This window comes from Labrus bergylta, chromosome 5 (assembly GCF_963930695.1).
Source record: "Labrus bergylta chromosome 5, fLabBer1.1, whole genome shotgun sequence".
In the NCBI taxonomy this organism is placed as follows: domain Eukaryota; kingdom Metazoa; phylum Chordata; class Actinopteri; order Labriformes; family Labridae; genus Labrus; species Labrus bergylta.
Window position 1 is genome coordinate 33,466,135 of NC_089199.1, and position 22,383 is coordinate 33,488,517.

Genomic DNA, 22,383 nt, shown 5'->3' on the forward strand with positions numbered 1-22,383 from the left:
AAATAAGTGGTATTTCCTCAGAAGCAGGAATCTTTTAACTCTCAGCTCCTGTCAACCGTCAGTGCCAAAACAAGCTGCTCTTTAGTTGCTCTCCTCTTGATGGGCTGCGATCCATGATTAACTTACGCGTTCTGGCAATAACTCGATGCACTCTGAGGAAAATACCCCAGAGGTCACCATTAGTCAGTGAATAATTTTAAATCACAACAAATCATAGGAATGGAAGAGAAGGGAATAACCGAAAAGGTAAGGGGAGAGAATGAGACACTACTAGTGAGGGTGTGTCATACTGAAAACCAACACACAGTCACACACAATATTTCCTCAAATCTTATAATGGAAATTGCACCCAAGCTTGCCAATCATGAGGAATTAAATGGAAAATCCCTTATGCATCACCTTTCATACTCACATTTCCAATACTTTCCCCCTTACTGCACGTTTTGCTTTTTCCAAGCTAATTTCTTCATTGTCTCAACATTTCTGTTCTTCCATCTCTCTTATTCTGCCTCTTCTTGCTCTTCCCTGCCCTATTTCCTCTCTTTTTCTTCCTTTCAGCTTTACCCATTTCCTTTCTCTCTTGTGTTTCCCACCGCACTCTACATAAATTCCTCCCTTCTTCTTCCTCCCCCTTCGTAACACACAGCTGATTCTCTTCTGTGCACCCTCCCTCTCTTCCTCTCTCCATTAGGTTGGTGGTTCGATGCCTGTGGTTTCTCCAACCTGAACGGTATTTACTACACTGTTGGTCACAACATCAGGAAGCTGAATGGCATCAAGTGGCACCACTTCAGAGGACCCAGCTACTCCCTGCGCTCCACCTCCATGATGATTCGACCATATGACTTCTAACAACATCTTTCTTTACACATGACAGTAGAACCTTTGATCCTGAGGACTGTCTAGTTTCATGATGGTACGACCCGATTCCTAAGGCCCACAAGTATGAAGATGGTACGATACTCCTCCCTAGGACAGTCCAGTATCATTTTGTAAGACTTTCGTCCCTAGGACCATCCACTATCACAAAGCTGGTATCCTCTGCTCTGGGACCGTCCAGTTTTATGTTAGTACGACCATAGGATTGTCCAGTATCAAGCTGGTATGACCTTCTGGCTCATGACTGTCCAGTATGGTAATGGTACGATTTTGCCATAGGTTCTACCAGTATCATAATTATGGGCTCCTCTGCCTCATGACAATCCTGTATTATGACGGTATGACCCTCAGCCTTGGGACTGTCCAGTATCATGATGGTGCGACCCTCTGCCCTAGGAACATCTAGTTTATTGATGGTACTGCTCCCTAACTAAGGATTGAAGAAATGGCTGACCAGTACAATGGTAACACTACTGTAAAGCTTAGGACGGTTTGGAATCATGATGGTACCACTTTCTCCCTAACATGATGGAGTGACCCTAAGCCTTTGATTTTCCTGTATCAAAGGGCATGACCTTCAGCCCAAGGTATGTCCAGTATCATGATGGTATGGCCCTTCTGCACTAGGACAATCCAACATCATGATGACACAACCCCCCAAGATTGGACAATCTATGGATGACCCTTGCCCTAGGACCATCTATTACCATTGTGGTACAAAGTTCTGCCTAAGGATCACCTAGTACTGGGATATTAAGTCCTCAGCTTTAGGTGAACTAGTGTCTTGATTGCATAAGCCTCTGCACCAGGACCATCTGATTTCAAAAAGGTTGCAACCCACAGCCTTAAGACTGTCCTGTAACATGATTGTATGACATGCTGCCTTGGCACTTGGTCTTGTTACATTATTAAATCAACCATGACCTTTGACTGTACAGCATCTTAAGGACATAACCTTCAGCCTTTGAACTGATGGTATCTTAAAAGTATGAAACTCAGACTGAGTACAGTACAAGGACTGCATTAGTACTCGCCAGTGTCATGATGGTACAACATTTCTAAGGATTGTCCAGTGACATGACGGAAAGACCCTCAATCTTTATCTGTCTGTATCATAAGATTATGACCTTCAGCCTGAGGAATGTTCAGTATTATTATGGTAAACATTTCTGCGCTTGGAGCATCCGGGATCATGATTGTAATGGTATGATCCATTACTCTTGGACCATGAGAATCCTGTTTGCTTGACCCTCATTCTAAGGACTGTCAAGTATTTGATGGTATGGCCCTTTGTCCCCAGACCATCAAGTGTCATAATGGAAAGACCTTCTGCCCAAGAGTCGTCCAGTATTACGATGGCACAACCCTCTTGTTTTGATGATGGCATAGAAGTCTTGGAACTTTCCATTATTATGTTTTCCATTATAATGATTGTACAAACCTTTAGCTCTCCATTAACGTATGCCAAATCAGCAACCCTATCAACCCTGAAAGGGTTTTCTGGAAGAATTTAAGGGTGTTCAACACTGCTACTAACAGAAGTATGACCAAATGGTTTGTTCACATGGGACTTTGGCCACAAGCCTTAGAGGGAGTTTATAAAATACAAACACAGGTGCTGTGTATTACATACAGACATACATACATGTTTCTTAATGACAGCCATCATTGCTTCAGGATAAATTTGCACATTCCACTAACCTCTACAAAAAGCCAACAAAGGAGGTCAATAATACACATAACAACATCAAGGATGGTTTTATCTATATCGCTTTTCTCATTAAATATTTACAAATTAATTATTTTAACATTATTTAAAGGTAGTCAGTAGCAATATTTTTTACAGCTTGCAAACACACATTCAAACGTGGCCCCTCCTCCTGGGCTCAACATCCCCAGAAGCTCACACTCACTGAAGGACGTAGTGTTTACATTTACTGCATGTAGCTACACTGCAAGCTACCGCACGCTAGCACAAGCTAACCATTGGTGTTTTTGGCAAACAGAAAGCAGACCAACTCCTTCTGACAGACAACAGGTTTCACCCATGTTTTAGAACGAGCTTTAGTAGCGTGGCATTTTGCCTCACTATGATTTTTTTTTTCTGCTTTGCCGCTGCATCTGCCATATTCGCCGGTTCAAATTCCATCAAATCGCTGAATTGTATCCACTCCAAAACTCACCTGTGTGGGCTAGAGGAAAAAAAAACAGCTCCCTGCCCAGAAAAGTCCCGTGCCAACCAAACAAACCAAACCATGAAAATCCAGACAGAGGACAGAGTCTCTGCAGACACAGTCCCCACCACACATGATTCGAGGCCCAGAAGGGACAATGGAGCAGCTTTACTTAGGATAAGTCTGTTTTTTATTTTATTTTGGAAAAAGCTGCTGACTTTATCTCTAAGAATGACAACTACACACATCACACAGAAAGACAATTGAATAAATTGAAATATCTTATTACTACCATCCATTCATTTGACGGCTGATTGAATCACAATGCATTTGAGGGACGTTAACATAAAAATAAAGTTCTTAGAGAAGTCAATGTGCAAAAAATCTTATTCAAAAACTTAAAATTCATTTTTTATATGTGGGACTACTACAGGTCACACATATTAAATAGATCAAAGGAATTGAAGGACATATGAGTAGGTTAATATTTAATGTTTGAGCATTTTTTTTGTCATCATATGAACTGTGTTTTCATGTCACAAACCTGTTTATTCCAGATTATTGACAGGATTAAGATATGTTTGAAAGACATCTGAGATATGAAAAATGATTTTTTTGTGGTCATGTCATGTATCATTACCAGTGAAGACTATTGGATCCACAGTGAAAAAACTGGACAGGGTATGTATGAATGTGAGTGTACAAAAAAATTGTAATGTGTGGATTAAAAGATGTTTGGGTAATTTATCAGAAAAATGTGTTTTCTTAAAATAAATAAAGCTAAAGAGCTATTTTTTTTAGTCTTTCAAAAGTACCAGTAAACAATGGGAATTAATTGTGTTAATGCTTATGTTTCAATGCATTGTGCCCATCAAATATCTTAATTTAAATTTAAAAACTGATAGCTTCAAAAGACGCCAAGGCCATCTTTTTTTGTGCAGTCTCTGCTGGGTTTCACTTCCTTCACATCTGTGCTGTGGCTGCTGCTAGATATTAATACTTGTCATGTGACATCCCACAGTTACTGGTCTTAGTTGTCACTTGCGTCTTTAACAAGTTTTTTGTGTCTATGTAATCTAAAGACAGTTGTTGTTGAATGTGATGCTCTAACCAACAAGGAGACGAGCCTGGTCACAAGTTTCCAAAACTCAGTGTATCTTAATATCTCTGGGTTCCTGTGGTTTTCAGGACATCGTTTTGAAGTGATAGTCAACTTAAAAAGCCTGTGGAGTATTCAATTCAGCCTCCAGTTCCCTACACCCTTTTTGCCCTGCATGCCGACCATGTGACTGAAAGCTAAATACACGTCAAGCCAGTCGTGCACCGTTTCAAAAACTGGAGCCAATCGTTGCACACGGTTTTCAGGTTGAATGTGCACCTGACAGCCATCAAACATGCTGACACACCTGAAACAGATGCAACAGGCCTTACTCATAAAAATGTCCTAAGATCAGGTGTAAAAGGAATTATATTCAGATTTGAAGTTGATCTCCATGTTTACAGAAAAACACAAACACAACAGTGCTCTCGTTCTCCATGTTTGGTATAAAAATAAATATGAATTGTTACAACATCAGACATTACATCAGCAGCTCAGTTTATTAATAAAGCCTGTTAAAGTGTGGTGATGTAATACTATATAATCATTACAGCATTACAGTATCGTCTCATACTTTCAGTCATCAACACTTTTGTTTCAGTTCCCTGTTTTCTCTCTGAAGCTTTGTTAGCGTCTCGCTTGTTTATGGAAAAAGATTGATTCTTCCTGCGATGTTACAATTCACTCAGCAGTCGCTTTTATCCAAAGCGACATACATCAGAGAGTAAGTACAACACAAATCCATTCATACACTGCCACCAAAGCTGCAGGAGTAAGGCAGTGTGAAGTGTCTTGCCCAAAGACACATCAGACATATTGCTCAGCTGGGGATTGAACCCTTAACCTTCTGGATGAGAGGCAATGACTCTACCAACTGAGCCACAGCTGCAGTGGTTCTGCTGTGATGTGATCGAAAAAGTCCTTGTCATACTACCTTTTTTGTCACTTTCTTCCGTTTTATGTTCAGGAACTGTACAGATTAATGACGTGGGTTTGTTTTTTTAAACAAAGATGAGCTCCTCCTTCTTTGTGATCAAAGTGTTTACATGTCAGAACATCGTCCTCTATTTCTAACATCTTGTGATTATGACTGCTAATTCCTGTATATCTGTTTTTTCTGCCTCAGTGGGTTTCCCCTTCCCCTTTACTGCCAGACACTGTTTCTGTAGAAGAAGATATGATCAACCGCAAATGAAAATAAGGAAGGATTCATCGAAAAGGCGTTAGGTGTAGAGTTTTTAAGTAACGGCTTGACCAATTCAGGAACCAGAACTCTTTGAGATCAGTGGACTGTGAAGAAGCAGCAGTTAACCTGAAACAAGCAGCTGGAGTCAGAAAGCAGCATGATGAAGATCTTTGTCCTGCTCCTCGTCGCAATGATGACAGGTAAACCTTTTGATCTCTAAAACAGACTATAATCAAAGCTTATTTTATGTGTTAATGTGCCATAAATATGTAGAGAAATCCTTCAGCACCATGCTACAAAACTACATTACTCTATTAACTGATACAAAATACAAAACATACATTTTACACACTCACTGCAAATGTGTTGAAACATTTTCTGTAATCACTTTTCATGTGAACTGCGAACGTTTCACTCATGAAATTACTGATCTTTATTCTCCCTGTGAGAGGGAGATTTCTGTTCCTTTCAGCAGTAAAAAAAACAAAACATACAGCAACCACTATACAACATTAGAAGGACACTTAGACGTAGAAAGTCCAATGGACAATAAATCAAATAAAGAAGGAACATTTAATTAGTCATTTAAAAAAACAATGGCTGCCGGGACAAATTAGTTCCTCAGTCTCTCGCCTCTTGCATGCTGGCGGGCTGAATCTGTGGCCGGGCAGCAGTGACTTAAACTCCTTGGACAAAGGATGATGAAGATCTGCCAGGACTGACTTTGACTTCTTCAAAGTCTTTACTCTGTATGAACAAGTTTTGCCACACAAAAAATACTCTTAATAGTAAAGGGATGATGACGACAAAAACAACTTTTATAAAACCTTTTATCATGTTTCTACACATTTCATCGTACACTTTCCATTCAAATGAGCCTCATAGTAAAACACTCAGTCAGGACTGATTTATATTGTTTTGATGTTTTTTGTATTTGGTGATATTTCCTTGAATGTAAGCAGATTGACCTCAGGTAGCTTTTATAAAATAGAACAAACAGTCACTACAGAGGGAAGTGACTTTTAAAACCTAGCTACAATAAAGATAAAGATAAACTTTATTGATCCCCCATGGGGGAAATTTGTGCATTACAGCAGCTCCAAAAAACAGGGGATGGGAATATATTTATTAAAAATACAAATAGAAGTTAAAAATCAAAAATCAAACATATTTGCATCAGTTAAATAAAAAAATACAATAATGGAAAATTACACAGTAACTACACTGGAAAGAGTTATTGTTATTAAAAAAACACACACAGTGTGTAGCATGAGTTGGTGATGTTGTTAAAGAGTCTCATTAAACAGTCTGATTAAACAGTCTGACGGCAGATGGGATGAACGACCTGCGGTAGCGCTCTGTCTTGCAGGGTGGGTGTCTGAGTCTGCTGCTGAAGGAGCTGCACAGGGCCCCCACAGGGCCCCCACAGTGTCTACAGGGGGTGACATGATGGATGTCAGCTTCACTAACATCCTCCTCTCACTCACCTCCTCTACAGAGTCCAGAGGACAGTCCAAGACAGAACTGGCCCTCCTGACCAGTCTGTTCAGTCTCTTCCTGTCTCTCTCTGTGCTCCCTCCTCCCCAGCAGACCACTGCATAGAAAAGTGCAGACGCCACCACAGTGTCATAAAAAGTCTGAGGTGTACAGGGTGAAGAGAAAAGGGGAGAGAGCTGTCCCCTGCGGGGCCCCTTTACTGCAGACCACCATGTCAGACTCACAGTCCTGAAGCCTCACGTACTGTGGTCTGTTGGTGAGGTAGTCCATTGTCCATGCAGCCAGTCAGTTTGCATGGGTACCATCCACCACAGGGGGACTGTTTGAAAAGGTGGAGGAGGGTGATAATATGTCCTCTTCAAGGAAATAAAACCAGCTGAAAAGCAGACATGACAACACATTTACTGATTGTTTCTGATAACTTGATTACTTCCTCCGAGAAACCCTGATGCTTCTAAGAAATCACCAGGAAACTTTTTTATAATAGGAATGATTATTACTGCATCAGTTTCATCTGTCTGGATCATATTCAGATCACAGCCCCGTGTGGTGTCATATTCTGAACTCAACATTTCTCTCTGATCTGCAGGCTGTGAAGCTACATCTGAAGATTCATCTGAAGATTCATCTGAAGACATCGACATGATGGGATGCAGTGGTGGATGGGTGGACTTCACCTGCAGATATCCAGATGTTAATACAAGTTATGAGGCTGTTTATGTCAAGTGTGGTGATGAAACAGTCATAGAAAGTAATCTCACAGCTAGTTGGAAAAGTCAAAACAGATTTCACCTTTACCATGACAGGACAAATAAAAATCTCAGGGTGATCATCAGACAACTTCAGTCTAACGACTTTAAGAAGTGGAAGTGTGGATTTGATCAACACGATTCTGATCAGGAGGTGGACTTGAAACGTGAGAAATGTTTTCTTTTCTATTCCTGTCTCCCATGTTGATAGTTGTGGAACCTTTAAATGTGCTGATAAGACTCTGTTACTAAGATAAACCTTTGTGTCGTACATATTGAAGTGGTCAAGCTCTGCTAGTACAGAACATCCATTATCTTTACCGCTTTACCCGTTGGGCTGGAGCCGATCCCGGCTGTCATTGGGCGAGAGGCGGGGTTACACCCTGGACTGTTCACCAGCCAATCACAGAGCTGACATATAGAGACAGACAATCAGACACACTCACATTCACACCTACAGACAATTTAGAGCAGACACCTACAGACAATTTTAACCTAACGAGCATGTCTTTGGACTGTGGGAGGAAGCCGGAGAACCCAGAGAGAAAGACTCCACACAGAGAGGCTCCTGTCCAAACAGGATTTGTTCTCACTGTGAGGAAACATAGCTAACCACTGCAGCACCATGCAGCCGTAGTACAGAACAATTCAAGTATATAAGACACTGATGTAGCCAAGATGACTTCCCCCATTTGGTTTATTGACTCTCCTTTGAAGCCTCAAGTTTGGTTTCTTAGCCAACACCTGGAGGGCAGAAGTGACCATATTTTAAACACAAGGTTGGTACATGGGTGGACTCTATCCTGACTGACTGGCCGCCTTGGTAGGGACTTGTTAGTCACAGGTACCAGCACCTCCTTAGCTACCAGACCAACTTCCAGGTTTGGTCCGCACCAGGACTTGGCTTAAAGCATTCCTTTCCACATTACAATTTTACACAAAATAAGACAGTTTTTAAAATGACTTGACTTGACTAGAGATTAAGGTCATGGAGAGAAAATGTTTACTGAGGTAAAACATGCCTTTAAAGACTGACACATTTGCATGTTTAATTTTTCTGTTGTTTGCAGGTGAGGATTCTTACGAGACTCCATTTAATCAGATTGCATATAAAACGGCTAAAACCACCATCACGTGTGAATATCCAAACAAGTCAAATGTCAAGTTTTTCTGCAAAGACAACGGCTTCATCTGTGAGGACATTCTTTCAGAACCTCCTCTGAGGTCAAACGGGACGTTCAGTCTCAATATAACAGGAACAGGTTTAATCGTGTCCATCAGTAACGTGTCCACGCAGCATCTGGGCGACTACTGGTGTGGACTGAAATCTAAAGATGGAATTTCCAGAGCTGGACTGAAGAAGATTCATCTAAATGTTGAAGGTGAGTCATCTACTTCTGACACTTTTCCATTTGAGAACTTAAACAATAACATTGTTTGGTTAAAGCCAAAGGAAATGTAAACCCATCCCCCGTTAAAGGTGACATATCCTCCTCCTCTTCTTCGGTGTAAATAAGTCTCAGAGCTCCTCAAAACATGTGTATGAAGTTTCTTGTCCTAAATCCACTCTGATCCTGTATTTGATCATGTCTATAAACCCCTCTATTTCAGCCCTGCTCAGAACAGGCTGTTTCTGTGTCTGTACCTTTAAATATGTAAATGAGCTGTGTCTGACCACGCCCCCTCTCTGGAAGGGCTTGGGTGTACTCGGTCTTTCTCGCTCCATGTCCTATTGTTTACGGTGAGAAGGCAGACTCAGAGGGCAGAACAAACACCTAGCTGTGGGAGTGTCACCCACCTGGGGGAGGGGCTACTGCGCTTTGTGATGTCATGAAGCCACATGTCCAGTCTTTAAATACAGTAAACGATGTCCTTCTCTCTCTACAGATATTACTACCTCTGAATTGTCTCTAGCTGTTGGACAGACTTCTACATTCAGGTGTGACTATCCAGAAAGTTCTAGCATATTTAGATTTTTCTGTAAAGGAGAGGATCCCTCTTCATGTCAGACTCTAATAAGCAAACAGGGGTCACGCAGAAGCACTGGGAGGTTTTCCTTGAAGGAAGATCATCGGAAAAAACAGATCAACATCACAGTGACAGGAGTCACAGCAGAGGACACTGGGACGTACTGGTGTGGTACAAAAAACAGCGGCTCAAAAACAGACAAGTTCTACCACAGATTTCTGGTGACTGTAGGTGAGTAATTCAGACTGTTGGTCTCTCTTTTTGAATCTGTAGGATTACGATCAGATTTTGTAACGTTTAGTAATCTGAGTTGGAAGGCGTTGATCATAAAATGTGTGCAGAGCAGAAGAGGAGGAACGCAAACGCTAGTTGGCAGAGCATCAATTTAGCACACAGAGCAGATCGAGTGGGACAGGAAGTCAGACACCAGAACAACATGAAACACATCCGGTTTATTTTTCAGAATAAAACACTCGTGTGTTTGTTGATGAGTTTATACGGTTTTATTACACATGCATCGTATTATCTCGCACTGTCGTGAGCTGATCCGGGTCAGCTCTGATCCGGGTCAGCTCTGATCCGGGTCAGCTCTGATCCGGTCAGCGTAACCCTTGGTGTGTACCACAGCATAGATTTGACGCAGAAGTATTAACCATGCATAAGGGTCGCTTTATCTGTAATCTGTTTTATTATCTATTTTTAGTGCCTAAATCTCAAGAGGAGGAAGTCTGGCTGTTACCTGTGATCAGTGCTGTGGTCGTCTGTCTAGTCGTGGTGCTCATCATCATTCTGGTTCTGGTCTACAAACGTAAGAGGTTTCTTTACCCGTTCTCCCCACAGTTACACACACACACACGCGCACACACACACACACACACACACACACACACACACACACACACACACACGCAGACATACATGTCTGTGTGTGTGTGTGTGTGTGTGTAACATTTTTCAATAACTTAACTCAATAACTTTCTCTCGTCGTTTATTTCTTAATTTAATCCCTCCCCCCTTTTTCTCGTTCAGGATGTAAGCGTTCAGAAACCTGGAGAGATGGAGGAGCACTCGAGGTAAATGATCATCTCTGTGTGAAGTGTAGTTCTGTGTGTGTGTGTGTGTGTGTGTGTGTGTGTGTGTGTGTGTGTGTGTGTGTGTGTGTGTGTGTGTGTGTGTGTGTGTGTGTGTGTGTGAGGAGAGACGTTCATACTGCTGCACACTATACACATCAATAGACAGACCACCGCCTTGTTGTTTCCTTCAGAGTTGAACCATGATTAATCGCTGAATTCAATAGTTAATTGTGATTAATCACATTTTAAGCACATGCTTGAAATTATATCATTTTGCATTTCCAAACAGATTTTGTGGTGCTTTTATTTTGGAGGATATTTTGGTAGATATTACTTTGGACTCGTCAGCTGAGCTGTCTGAGAGTTTGTTAAAGAGGACATACATCACTGTGACTACAAGGAGACGCTGTGGTGGCTAACAGAGCGGGAGGGACAGCACTATGATTTCATTGATTTAAACGATGAAAGCCTTTATTTCAGACCGCAAACGCATCTTGATAAGGCTGACAGCTAGTTCAGAGTAAAATGTTTTAAGATTTGTTAAACTGTCTTTATGAACGTCAGTCATTCATCAATGTTTATAAATGTGTTTTTATTCTGCTCCTGAAGGAACAAGCCTACGCAGAGATCCAGGAGCGACCTCCTCTTCCAACCATCTACGCCACCGCAAACTTCCCCAGCATCTCATCTGCCCCACCGGGTTACTCCGTCGTCACCTTCAAAAACAGCTCTGACGTGAAAGGAGACGCATATTCTACTGTGCGACACCCTGACCCAAGTCCCGTCTACTCAACTGTCAATCACACGTGTCCACATTGTCTGTAGACCCTGTTTATTCCACTGTCAGCTACGGACAGCAGCACTATGGGCAGGTCAGGCGGCTCTGAGACTTTAAGGTGTCTGCACTGATTTAGACTGATGGGGAAATGTATGAAAGCAGTGCACGACTGATGCGGCAGAAACTGCGTCGCAAAGAAACATCGTCTCTGTGCTGAGGAGCTGTTTGTGGTCATTTCAACCCAACATTATGCAGACATCATGAAGCGTCGTCATGGAGCATCATCGGACACTTTCCATTCAAATGAGCCTCAAAGTAAAACATTCATTCAGGACTCATTTATATTGTTTTTATGTATTTTACATTTTGATATTACCTTGAGTAAAAGCAGATTTCAAGCAGCGCAGCTTTTTTGAAATAGACCAAACGGTCGTTACAGAGTGAGGTAGAGGTTTACTTTCATAACCTAGCAACAGAAGCGCTCTGAAACTGACATTGTGGGCACTGCCGGTACAAGCAGCAACCTCCGATGTTAAAAAGTGAAGCCAATTCTGAAGTTCAAAATCCTGCAGTTCCTGGAGTGTCCACTAGAGGCTGGCTGCAGAAGCACAGGAAGTCACATACACACCCATTCTAAAAAGCCTGTTTTTACAGCAGAGATGAACATGTTTACAGCCTGGTTCAAAAAACCAAATAGGTGTGATTAGCTCATGTCTGGATGGACACACACTGTACGGGGGGTGAATGTTTTGATGACTCATCAGTTTTGATTTGATGAAGGATAAGAGTTATTCACAATAAGGCGTGTAGCTGACCTGATTGACAGGTGGGCACGGTGTAACGGTTTGTCAGGAGGTTTAAAACCCGCCTCAGCTCCAGCTCTCAGCCTGTCGTTAGGTTGACTGAAAGTTAGACTGAGACAGCATTTCCAGCATGGAGACCGCCATCGATGGGACTCCAGCGCCCCCTGCGTCCCTGTGACGTCACTCAGGCGGTCACTGACTTCGTTAATGGGATGGACACAAGCCCTTAAAGTGATATTATTACATCAGCTGAGAGTTGGTGGTAACTGGGCTGCAGTGCTGTTTCTCCCCTAAAATAAAACTGTCTGTTGCAGTAAAACATTTACAGCATCAGACTGATGATGTTCAGGTATCGTATACACCATGTGTCATATGTTATGCACATTTAGAAATAGAAATTTACTGTATATATTTTAGGTGTCTTGTAAAATGTTTTAAAAAAGTCTTTATATGTGATTTTTCACACTTAAATGTAGAAATCCAGTATATCCTCTGAAAATAACTCTGTGAGTCATGACTGTCTACAATGGGTGTAACACCCGAGTCCCACTGTCTGTGATGTTTTCAGAGTTTTCAGAGTTCTATCTTCAGTTTGTTTACATCGTCAGGACAGCCGACTGACTCCTCCCCTCATGTATAAAAGTTGTTTCATTGAGGGACTAGAGAAAAGAAGAATAACATACTGTACTCACTGCTTAACTGTGTTTCTAGATCACGCTCATTTCAGGTAAATTTACATGCAGTGTGAAGATACCAGCATAATAAAGATCGCTAGCATTAGCATGCTAACACAACAATGCAGCGCGAGTTGTTTTGGTTTCATGCCGATACTCAAGGGCGACATCTGCTGGATCAAAAAATCACATATAAAGCCTTTAAACTCAACCTTCAGCGATTTTGTATACTTTTTTCTCTTTATTCCTTTTAAATCATTTTTTATTTAAAATTCAGATTTTCTGGTTTTTAACTCTGAATTGTGAGTTTGTCATCAACGTTTGCTCATTATAAATAAAATCTATATATATATATGTTTCATTGCAGAGAATCATTTTGAGGAAATTCTTCAGACAGAGAAAATAGCAGATCTTTTTTTGTGACTATAACTTCACTTCCTGAAGACAGAACAGAAAATGGCTCAACGTGATAATGTAATGTTTCTCTGCTTCCATTTACAACATGGAAACAACCACAAGTCTTTTTTCTTCTTTTCAAGCGTTCAAACGTTTTAAAACATTAACTGACAGAAGGAAGAACCATTTGGCTAAATCCCCATTTATGTATTTACTAATAGAGACTTAAAGGGTTCATACTTTAAACGTGACAGATTCTGTAAAATCCACTTCTCCATGTTCCTCTAACTCTAACATGTGTCTCTAGTCCGTCTACAAACCCCCCAATGATGAGAAAAGTCCATCCTCTCCGTCTTCTGCCTGCTCCACTTTTCAGAAAATGTGTGCTCAAACAGGCCGTTTGGAGATTTTCCCTTCATGACATCACAAAGGGCAGTAGCCCCTCCCCCAGGTGGGTGACACTCCCACAGCTAGGTGTTTGTTCTGCCCTCTGAGTCTGCCTTCTCACCGTAAACAATAGGACATGGAGCGAGAAAGACCGAGTACACCCAAGCCCTTCCAGAGAGGGGGCGTGGTCAGACACAGCTCATTTACATATTTAAAGGTACAGACACAGAAACAGCCAGCTCTGAGACTTATTTACCTTTGAAATACAGAACATTTGTTGCAGTGAAAAAAAGGAGGAGGAAGGTGATAAGAAGTAGGCGGGTAACTTTCATGCAACCTAAAAATATAATCTCAGGAAACGCTGCTGCCTGTCCAGATGCTGCAGATCAACCAAAGAAAGAGGAACTGACAACACGGAGAGAAGACAAATAATTATTAGAGACGATTTCAGGATCCGAGACTGTAAAGATGAGAAGATTTCTCCTGCTGCTCCTCTCACTGATGACGACAGGTGAGTCACTTTAAACTAACGTTTTAAAACTCTTTACCTGTTTTATCACCTCCACTGACTCTCCAGCTCTAGTTTTCTATTCCCTCTCTGAACAACTGAAAATTACTCTCTCACTCTCGTCTGAGATAAAAAAAATATATATTTTTTTATAATCATTTATTATACTAAATTCAACTTCAAGCTCCAGTTTCTAACAGTATATTTTCGGGGTCCTGATGCTAATGCTAATAAAGGATACATACAAATTACACTGAAATATTGAGGAGTCTGTTCTTGAAGCGGAGAACACAGAAGCAGAAGTGAAAACCCAAACAGCTCATTTAAGCAAAAAAATAAATAAAAGTCCCGTCAGTTCAGACAGCGAACAGAAACCACCTATAAAGTTGAGCAGCATTTATGTCCTCCTTCTAACTTTAGATTCTGCTCCTGAATGCTCTGGATTTGTTTGGACCAGAGAAGGTAGGCGCTTTTAAGACACCCCCACACGGCCGTTTTGGACGCCCCTCGGTTTGTCAGATATGAGAGCAGTTATCAGGTCAACAGGTGTTGCAGCGATGGAAGCGGTCAAGAGAAGTGGTTCAGATAGAAGTGATTGTACCCGACCTAAAAAGCCTCTGCATGTTTCTAATAAGCTCCACGAGCAGAAACGTGCTCAAACTAGGATCAATATTGGAGATGCTTTTGAAAAATGGAGAGAGGTTAGAACACAGAAAGGTTTACAGACCCATGCAGAGCTGGATAAACACTGAAGCTTCAGAGTCCACCACATGGTGACCTGAGTGAGCATGGACTCTAGAGAGGAGGGGGGGAGACAGCTCTCTGATGGTTTGAATTTGGACTGCAGCCAAAGAAACTGAGTTATAGCTCTTCATTTTGTATTTATCTATCACTGTTTATATCATTGTCACAATATTGAAAAATACAATCACATTTTGTTCAGACCTAATGTTCAGTATCTAGGATGCAGGATCTATCGTGACAGTGCGCGTGATGCCATCATGTTAAACAAGTTTATAAAACATACACAGAGAGTTAAGTGAGATCTAATCAGAAGCTGTAGGACTGTTTGGGTGTCTGACATGATGTGTTTGTTTCTTTGTCTGATCTACAGGGAGTCAGGCCTCACATGAAGTCAAGGGATGTCTGGGAGGATGGGTCGACTTCACCTGCCCATATCCCAACACACAGCAAGGTTTTCAAAATATTAATGTAATCAATAAAACCAAAACAGTCATAAGAAGTACTAAAAAAGATGAGTGGGAAGTCAAAGACAGAGTTTCCATGTACCGTGACACAAAGAATAAAAAACTGAGAGTGATCATCGAAGACCTTCAGGACAAAGACGCCGGAGAGTGGAAGTGCATGTTTGGACGTATTGAGTCTGTGTCTGTCGACATTAAACTGAACAGGAAAGCTGGTAAGAGACATGTTTTGTTTTCATGTGTTTTTCATTAAAGTGATGTCACTAACCTGGTCAGACTTTTTCACAAGAGGAACATTAACTAACTAATAAAATGCCCCGACAGAGAGACTCTGTAACCGGAGCACTCTGAATTATTAACATATAATCCTAACAGACTTTATCAGATATATCTCTTCCATCACTTAGTAGACGCCGCCTCTGATTTCTATCCACCTATCACGTTATTGATACAGTTTCTTTTGGTTTGGCCACACTAGTAAAGCTCTCGGTATTTGTAGCAGTTACACAAACTTTAGAAAATGTCCTTACTCACATTTTGCCCGTTTTACTTCTCTTGTAGTTGCAGATAAAGATGTTTGCCGGGAACCATTTGATCAAACTGCCTACAAAACAGCTCAGACCACCATCACATGTGAAGCTGATTACTGGTCCAAAGCCATGTTTTTCTGCAAAGACAGAAACTCCGACTGTGAGGATATCACAGAAAAAGCAAATGATACAGACAACTTCCTCATCATGTCCATCAGAAATGTGTCACCACAGCATCACAATGGGATCTACTGGTGTGGACTCACATCAGGTGATGGAAGTTACCGAGCTGGACTCAGACAAATACGACTAAAGGTTGCAGGTGAGTCACTCGCATCTGACATTTTGAATTAAGTGTTCATTGTGTAAAGGAAGAGTGTGCGACATGTTCCACATCAATAAATCATAAAGTCTGTCCTGTGTAAATGTGTCTCTGAGTCCTGACTGTCTACAATGAGGGAGAAGCTCGAGTCCCGCTGGCTGTGTTGTTGTCAGAGCCGTGTTTACATGGACGGGACGGCCGGCTCCTCCCCTTGTGTATAAAAGCTGTTTTAGTCAAGAACTAGAGAGAAGAAGAAGAACTGAATCCACTGATTATTTGGATGTTAGTAAGAGTTTTTAGATCACGTTCATTCTGTGTCAGTTTACATGAAATGTGAAGCTACGAGCTAACTAAAGAGCGCTAACATTAGCATGCTAACACAACAATGTGAAGCTACGAGCTGACTAAAGAGCGCTAACATTAGCATGCGAACACAATGCAGGACACATCTAATGTGAAGCTACGAGCTAACTAAAGAGCGCTAACATTAGCATGCTAACACAATGCAGGACACATCTAATGTGAAGCTACGAGCTAACTAAAGAGCGCTAACATTAGCATGCTAACACAACAACGCAGGACACAGGTGCCACTTGATGGTGTTTAATTATGTTAGTTCCATTTGATAACTTTGTGTAAACGTGAGTGGAGGGGGGTTGGAGGTGTGTCTCTGGAGGAGGGCGGAGGCTTCAGTATGGAGGAGGCGTGGCCTAACAGCAGTTTGTTTTGGTTTCATGCTGGAGCTCAAGGGCGACATCTACTGGATCAAAAAGTCAAACATTCTTCCTTTAGTAGTGTCGTTGATTTCTCTCTGTCTGTCCACAGATATCATTAACTTCCAAAGGTCTCCAAAAGTTGGAGACACTTTTGAATACTTTTGTAAATATTCAGAAAAAGAAAAAGAATCAGTGAAATTCATCTGTAAGGGAGAAGATCCTTCTATATGCCATCCTCTAATAAACACCACACGGGAGAACATCAGTACTGGAAGGTTTTCCATGACGGTGGATCAACAGAAGAGAAATATCACCATAACATTGTTGAAAGTAAAACAGGAGGACTCTGGGACGTACTGGTGTGGAGATCTAAGCACTGATGGAACTCACAGGTTCTTTCACAGGATGGTGCTGACTGCAGGTGAGTGCTCAGAGTTTTTACTGGAGACGATGAGGTTTAAAGAGTGGAACTGAAGATTGAAGATTCAATTCCCAGCTGAGTAACATGTCAGATGTGTCCTTGGGCAAGACACTTAACCCTGCATTGCTCCCTCTGCTTCAGTGGAGGTGTATGAATGGATTAGTGTTGTACTTACTCTCTGATGTACGTCACTTTGGATAAAAGCATCTGCTAAGTGAATTGTAACATGACCTGGCTCAAGGGCCATGACAAATATGAAAAAGGACATCAGTTAACTTCAGATGAATAATGATTTATTTTACTAATGACCTGAGAACAGCAAACATGGAGTGAGTCTGTCAGTAAGGTCAGTAGTGTGACAGTCTGGTATTAAGCCAGGGCAGTGACCGTCACAGTCTCTGTTAATGTTGACGACTGTGAACATGCTCAGAGTTTTCTGAAGGCAACAAACTCCTTTAAGATGGCTGCTAGAAGTCAAAGTGTTGAACCACATGTGATAGAGAAATGTTGTTTCAAACCATCGTTCTGTAGGAAGAAAAACAAACAGAGGAAGTGGTTGGGTGGTGAAGATGGAGGGTGCATAGACAAGAAGGTGTGATGTGCGTATTCTCAGCCCCCTCCTGCAGGGTCTGACGCTTTTATTTGATTCTTCTTCACAACTATGACATTTAGACAAAGATTAGAAACATGTTTATTAAGAGCTTTTTAAACAGAGCCGTTAATCCAGCCTTGTTTCACAGCGTCTGCTCCATTTATTCAGTCCAATAGAGTAGGGGTTCCCAAACTTTTCAGCCCGCGACCCCCAACATAACGGTGCTAAGAACTGAGGACCCCCATTGTCCCCGGAGGTGGTTAAAACATTTAATGTAGAAACAGAAACGCTCGGAGCAGAACACACCTAATCTCTTGAACTATATTTTTTGTTTGTATTTTCACAATAATAGATAAGCTATGCTATTTTAAATTTTTTACATGTGGAAGGAACCCAACCCCAACTTTGGGAACCACTGCAATAGAGGATCTTTGATATGAAATCACACTGCTGACTTTCTGTAGCAACATAAATCTCATGCACTTTTCCTTTCTTTCAGTAACATCGACCACATCTACTGAGAGTCCTGGTAAGAGAGCAGGTGAGATCTCTGCAGGAGGAGTGACGATGTTTTAAACCTTCGACTGTTTTAAATAACACTGGATATTTTATTGCAGATGTGTTCGTGTATGTCATTGCTGTGATCGTCTGTGCTGTTGTGCTGCTGCTGTTCGTGCTCATTTCGATCGTTACCTACAAACGTAAGACGTTCATCACCAGTTTGTGCAACATGAAAACCACACTGAAACCAGATAGACTTCATATACGAGTCATAATCAGACACATTCAAAATTAACTCGTGCATGTCTTTCAGTTCTTATCTGTGACTGACACTGGCAGGCAAACGTGACCGAATGTGCAGAGAAAGCTTTAAAATCGATGCACTTTATAAAATATGATAATCTTTAAACCTTCTGGTTGTTTTCTTCTTTACAGGGTTGTCCCTTTCAAAAAGAACAAGACATGGAGCAGCAGCCCAGAACACCAAAGAGGTAAATGTACAGGAATATAGTTCAGTCTGACAGCTCACGTTTGTGTCATACAGAACGCTGCAGGGCTGCCAGGGTAGAGAACAGAGCCTATGTAACGGCTGATTCAGAGGCTTGAAGCCGGCATGATGTATATTTAAGGGATGCAGGATTCTTATATCTACTCATGTTGGCTGAACACATCTTTGCATGTTTTTTCTGACCTCATGACAGTAATATCTTTAGACCTTTACAAGAATAACTCAGCTGCTAAGGAATAGCAATAGCAACTTTATTTCTATAGCACATTTCTTTACAGATTGGCTCTTTACATTGAGGTCAAACACAAAGTCAAAACAGCATACAAAAGTGTTTCCACAGTCATTAAGAAGATACAGAGATCTAATCAATGAAGTCAAACACACCACGAAGCAAACATCAGTTACCACAAAAGTGATCACACACACACACACACACACACACACACACACACACACACACACACACACACACACACAGACAAACACACACAAAAATAACTACTCATATGATTTGGAGAACAGATAGGTTTTGAGTTTTGTTTTAAAAGTAGACACAGTAGTGATGGACCTCAGGTCAGCAGCAGAGAGAAGGACCACAGTAACTAATGGGCCCCCTCTCCGGACTTTGATCTGACTCTGAGTAAGACCTCCACCTGATGACCTGAGGGTCTGGGTTGGGTTGTAGTCTGTGAGCAGGTCAGAAATGTCCTCAGGAGCTGAACCAGCTTTATGGACTAAGAGTAGGATTTTGAAGGTGATTCTGTGTTGTACGGGGAGCCAATGGAGAGTTTTGAGGACCGGAGTGATGTGATCACATTTTCTCATACGGGGTCAGGACTCTGGCTGCTGAATGTTGAATAAGTTGTAGTCTTCCTACAGATTGTTTTGATGCATATAGAGCGTTACAGTCACCTCACCTGGTTGAGATGACTCATTTCTCAGCGTCAGTTTGGGATATGAAGGATCAGAGTTTTGATATGTTCTTCAAATGTTAAAATGCTGTTCTGGTAATGTTGGAGATATGACTGTCAAAGCTAAGGTCAGAATCCAAAATGATGCAAAGATTTCTGGCCTGCTCGTTGTATTTCATGGTCATGGATTTGAGGTGAAGATGGATGTGCTGATATTTCTGTCCTGTCTGCGTTGAGTTTGATATATTTTATGCAGTCTGTTAGTTTGTTTATAGGACTGAGATCTTCAGATGAAGAATGATATTCTTTTTCTTTCCTGGCAGGATTACATCTACGAGGAGATACAGGAGCGCGTCACAAATCCAGACTCACGACATGCAACCAAAACAGTTTATGCCACGGTCGACTTTCCCAAGAACTCGTCCCCCTCGCTGCATTACTCTGCCATCAGTTTCCAGCAGAGCTCTGGAGGTGAGGGACTGACCCTCAAACCCAGCTCCTCCGCCTGTGAATACTCGTCTGTGAAGCAGAGCCCAAGTGCTGCCAATCAAGCGTCCAGACCTTCAGAGGAACCTTTCTACTCCACGGTCAACAAGAATCAGTGAGGACGAATCGAAGAGTTTGTCTGAAGGAATAAGGAATAAGGAAATCTTGCAGAGAGATTAGGTTCAGCGTGGACAAAGAAGAAACCATTTTGATCTGGAACGATAAATAAAAAAGAATCTTCAGGTCTCTGTAGCGGGAAACAGCCGATGCACTCATTAATTTAAAACACCTACAATCACTTTTTTTTTAGCTGCTGGAAACCGAGGCCTTACCAAGCAGAAACCTCTGGTGTTGAAAAATGAAGTTGATGCTGAAGTGTAAACTCCTGCAGTTCCTCGAGTGTCCATTAGAGGCTGGCTGCAGAAGCACAGGAAGTCACATACACACCCATTCTAAAAAGCCTGTTTTTACAGCAGAGATGAACATGTTTACAGCCTGGTTCAAAAAACCAAATAGGTGTGATTAGCTCATGTCTGGATGGACACACACTGTACGGGGGGTGAATGTTTTGATGACTCATCAGTTTTGATTTGATGAAGGATAAGAGTTATTCACAATAAGGCGTGTAGCTGACCTGATTGACAGGTGGGCGCGGTGTAACGGTTTGTCAGGAGGTTTAAAACCCGCCTCAGCTCCAGCTCTCAGCCTGTCGTTAGGTTGACTGAAAGTTAGACTGAGACAGCATTTCCAGCATGGAGACCGCCATCGATGGGACTCCAGCGCCCCCTGCGTCCCTGTGACGTCACTCAGGCGGTCACTGACTTCGTTAATGGGATGGACACAAGCCCTTAAAGTGATATTATTACATCAGCTGAGAGTTGGTGGTAACTGGGCTGCAGTGCTGTTTCTCCCCTAAAATAAAACTGTCTGTTGCAGTAAAACATTTACAGCATCAGACTGATGATGTTCAGGTATCGTAAAAACACCATGTGTCATATGTTATGCACATTTAGAAATAGAAATTTACTGTATATATTTTAGGTGTCTTGTAAAATGTTTTAAAAAAAGTCTTTATTTGTGATTTTTCACACTTAAATGTAGAAATCCAGTATATCCTCTGAAAATAACTCTGTGAGTCATGACTGTCTACAATGGGTGTAACACCCGAGTCCCACTGTCTGTGATGTTTTCAGAGTTTTCAGAGTCCTATCTTCACTTTGTTTACATCGTCAGGACAGCCGACTGACTCCTCCCCTCGTGTATAAAAGTTGTTTAATTGAGGGACTAGAGAAAAGAAGAATAACATACTGTACTCACTGCTTAACTGTGTTTCTAGATCACGCTCATTTCAGCTAAATTTACATGCAGTGTGAAGATACCAGCATAATAAAGATCGCTAGCATTAGCATGCTAACACAACAATGCAGCGCGAGTTGTTTTGGTTTCATGCCGATACTCAAGGGCGACATCTGCTGGATCAAAAAATCACATATAAAGCCTTTAAACTCAACCTTCAGTGATTTTGTATACTTTTTTCTCTTTATTCCTTTTAAATCATTTTTTATTTAAAATTCAGATTTTCTGGTTTTTAACTCTGAATTGTGAGTTTGTCATCAACGTTTGCTCATTATAAATAAAATCTATATATATATATGTTTCATTGCAGAGAATCATTTTGAGAAAGTTCTTCAGACAGAGAAAATAGCAGATCTTTTTTTGTGACTATAACTTCACTTCCTGAAGACAGAACAGAAAATGGCTCAACGTGATAATGTAATGTTTCTCTGCTTCCATTTACAACATGGAAACAACCACAAGTCTTTTTTCTTCTTTTCAAGCGTTCAAACGTTTTAAAACATTAACTGACAGAAGGAAGAACCATTTGGCTAAATCCCCATTTATGTATTTACTAATAGAGACTTAAAGGGTTCATACTTTAAACGTGACAGATTCTGTAAAATCCACTTCTCCATGTTCCTCTAGCTCTAACATGTGTCTCTAGTCCGTCTACAAACCCCCC

At 41.4% G+C, this 22,383-nt stretch overlaps 3 protein-coding genes across 4 annotated transcripts in view; all 3 read left to right on the top strand.

Annotated features, from left to right (window-relative positions):
- LOC110006130 (angiopoietin-1-like) overlaps positions 1–3,844 on the top strand; it is a 13,297-nt gene extending 9,453 nt beyond the window's left edge. The window contains 1 exon segment of the mRNA XM_065955457.1: positions 692–3,844. Coding sequence (XP_065811529.1) covers positions 692–852 — 161 coding nt within the window. The 3' untranslated portion in view covers positions 853–3,844.
- Positions 3,845–5,269: 1,425 nt separating this feature from the next.
- LOC110003862 (polymeric immunoglobulin receptor-like) lies at positions 5,270–13,232 on the top strand. Its single transcript, XM_020659431.3, has 7 exons — positions 5,270–5,538; positions 7,425–7,751; positions 8,655–8,966; positions 9,472–9,783; positions 10,256–10,360; positions 10,582–10,625; positions 11,235–13,232. The coding sequence occupies exons 1-7, from the start codon at positions 5,496–5,498 to the stop codon at positions 11,448–11,450; spliced, it is 1,359 nt and encodes a 452-aa protein (XP_020515087.1). The 5' UTR covers positions 5,270–5,495; the 3' UTR covers positions 11,451–13,232.
- An 821-nt stretch (positions 13,233–14,053) lies between these two features.
- Positions 14,054–22,021, top strand: LOC136179310 (polymeric immunoglobulin receptor-like). Of its 2 annotated transcripts, none has more exons than XM_065955458.1 (8): positions 14,054–14,174; positions 15,286–15,591; positions 15,938–16,228; positions 17,054–17,365; positions 18,457–18,498; positions 18,575–18,658; positions 18,894–18,949; positions 20,201–22,021. In XM_065955458.1, exons 1-8 carry the CDS (start codon positions 14,132–14,134, stop codon positions 20,480–20,482), a joined length of 1,416 nt encoding a protein of 471 aa, XP_065811530.1. In that variant the 5' UTR covers positions 14,054–14,131; the 3' UTR covers positions 20,483–22,021. The 2 variants fall into 2 exon arrangements, with proteins under 2 accessions (XP_065811530.1, XP_065811531.1); XM_065955459.1 differs by having other exon boundaries at positions 18,457–18,486.
- The last annotated feature ends 362 nt before the right edge of the window (positions 22,022–22,383 follow it).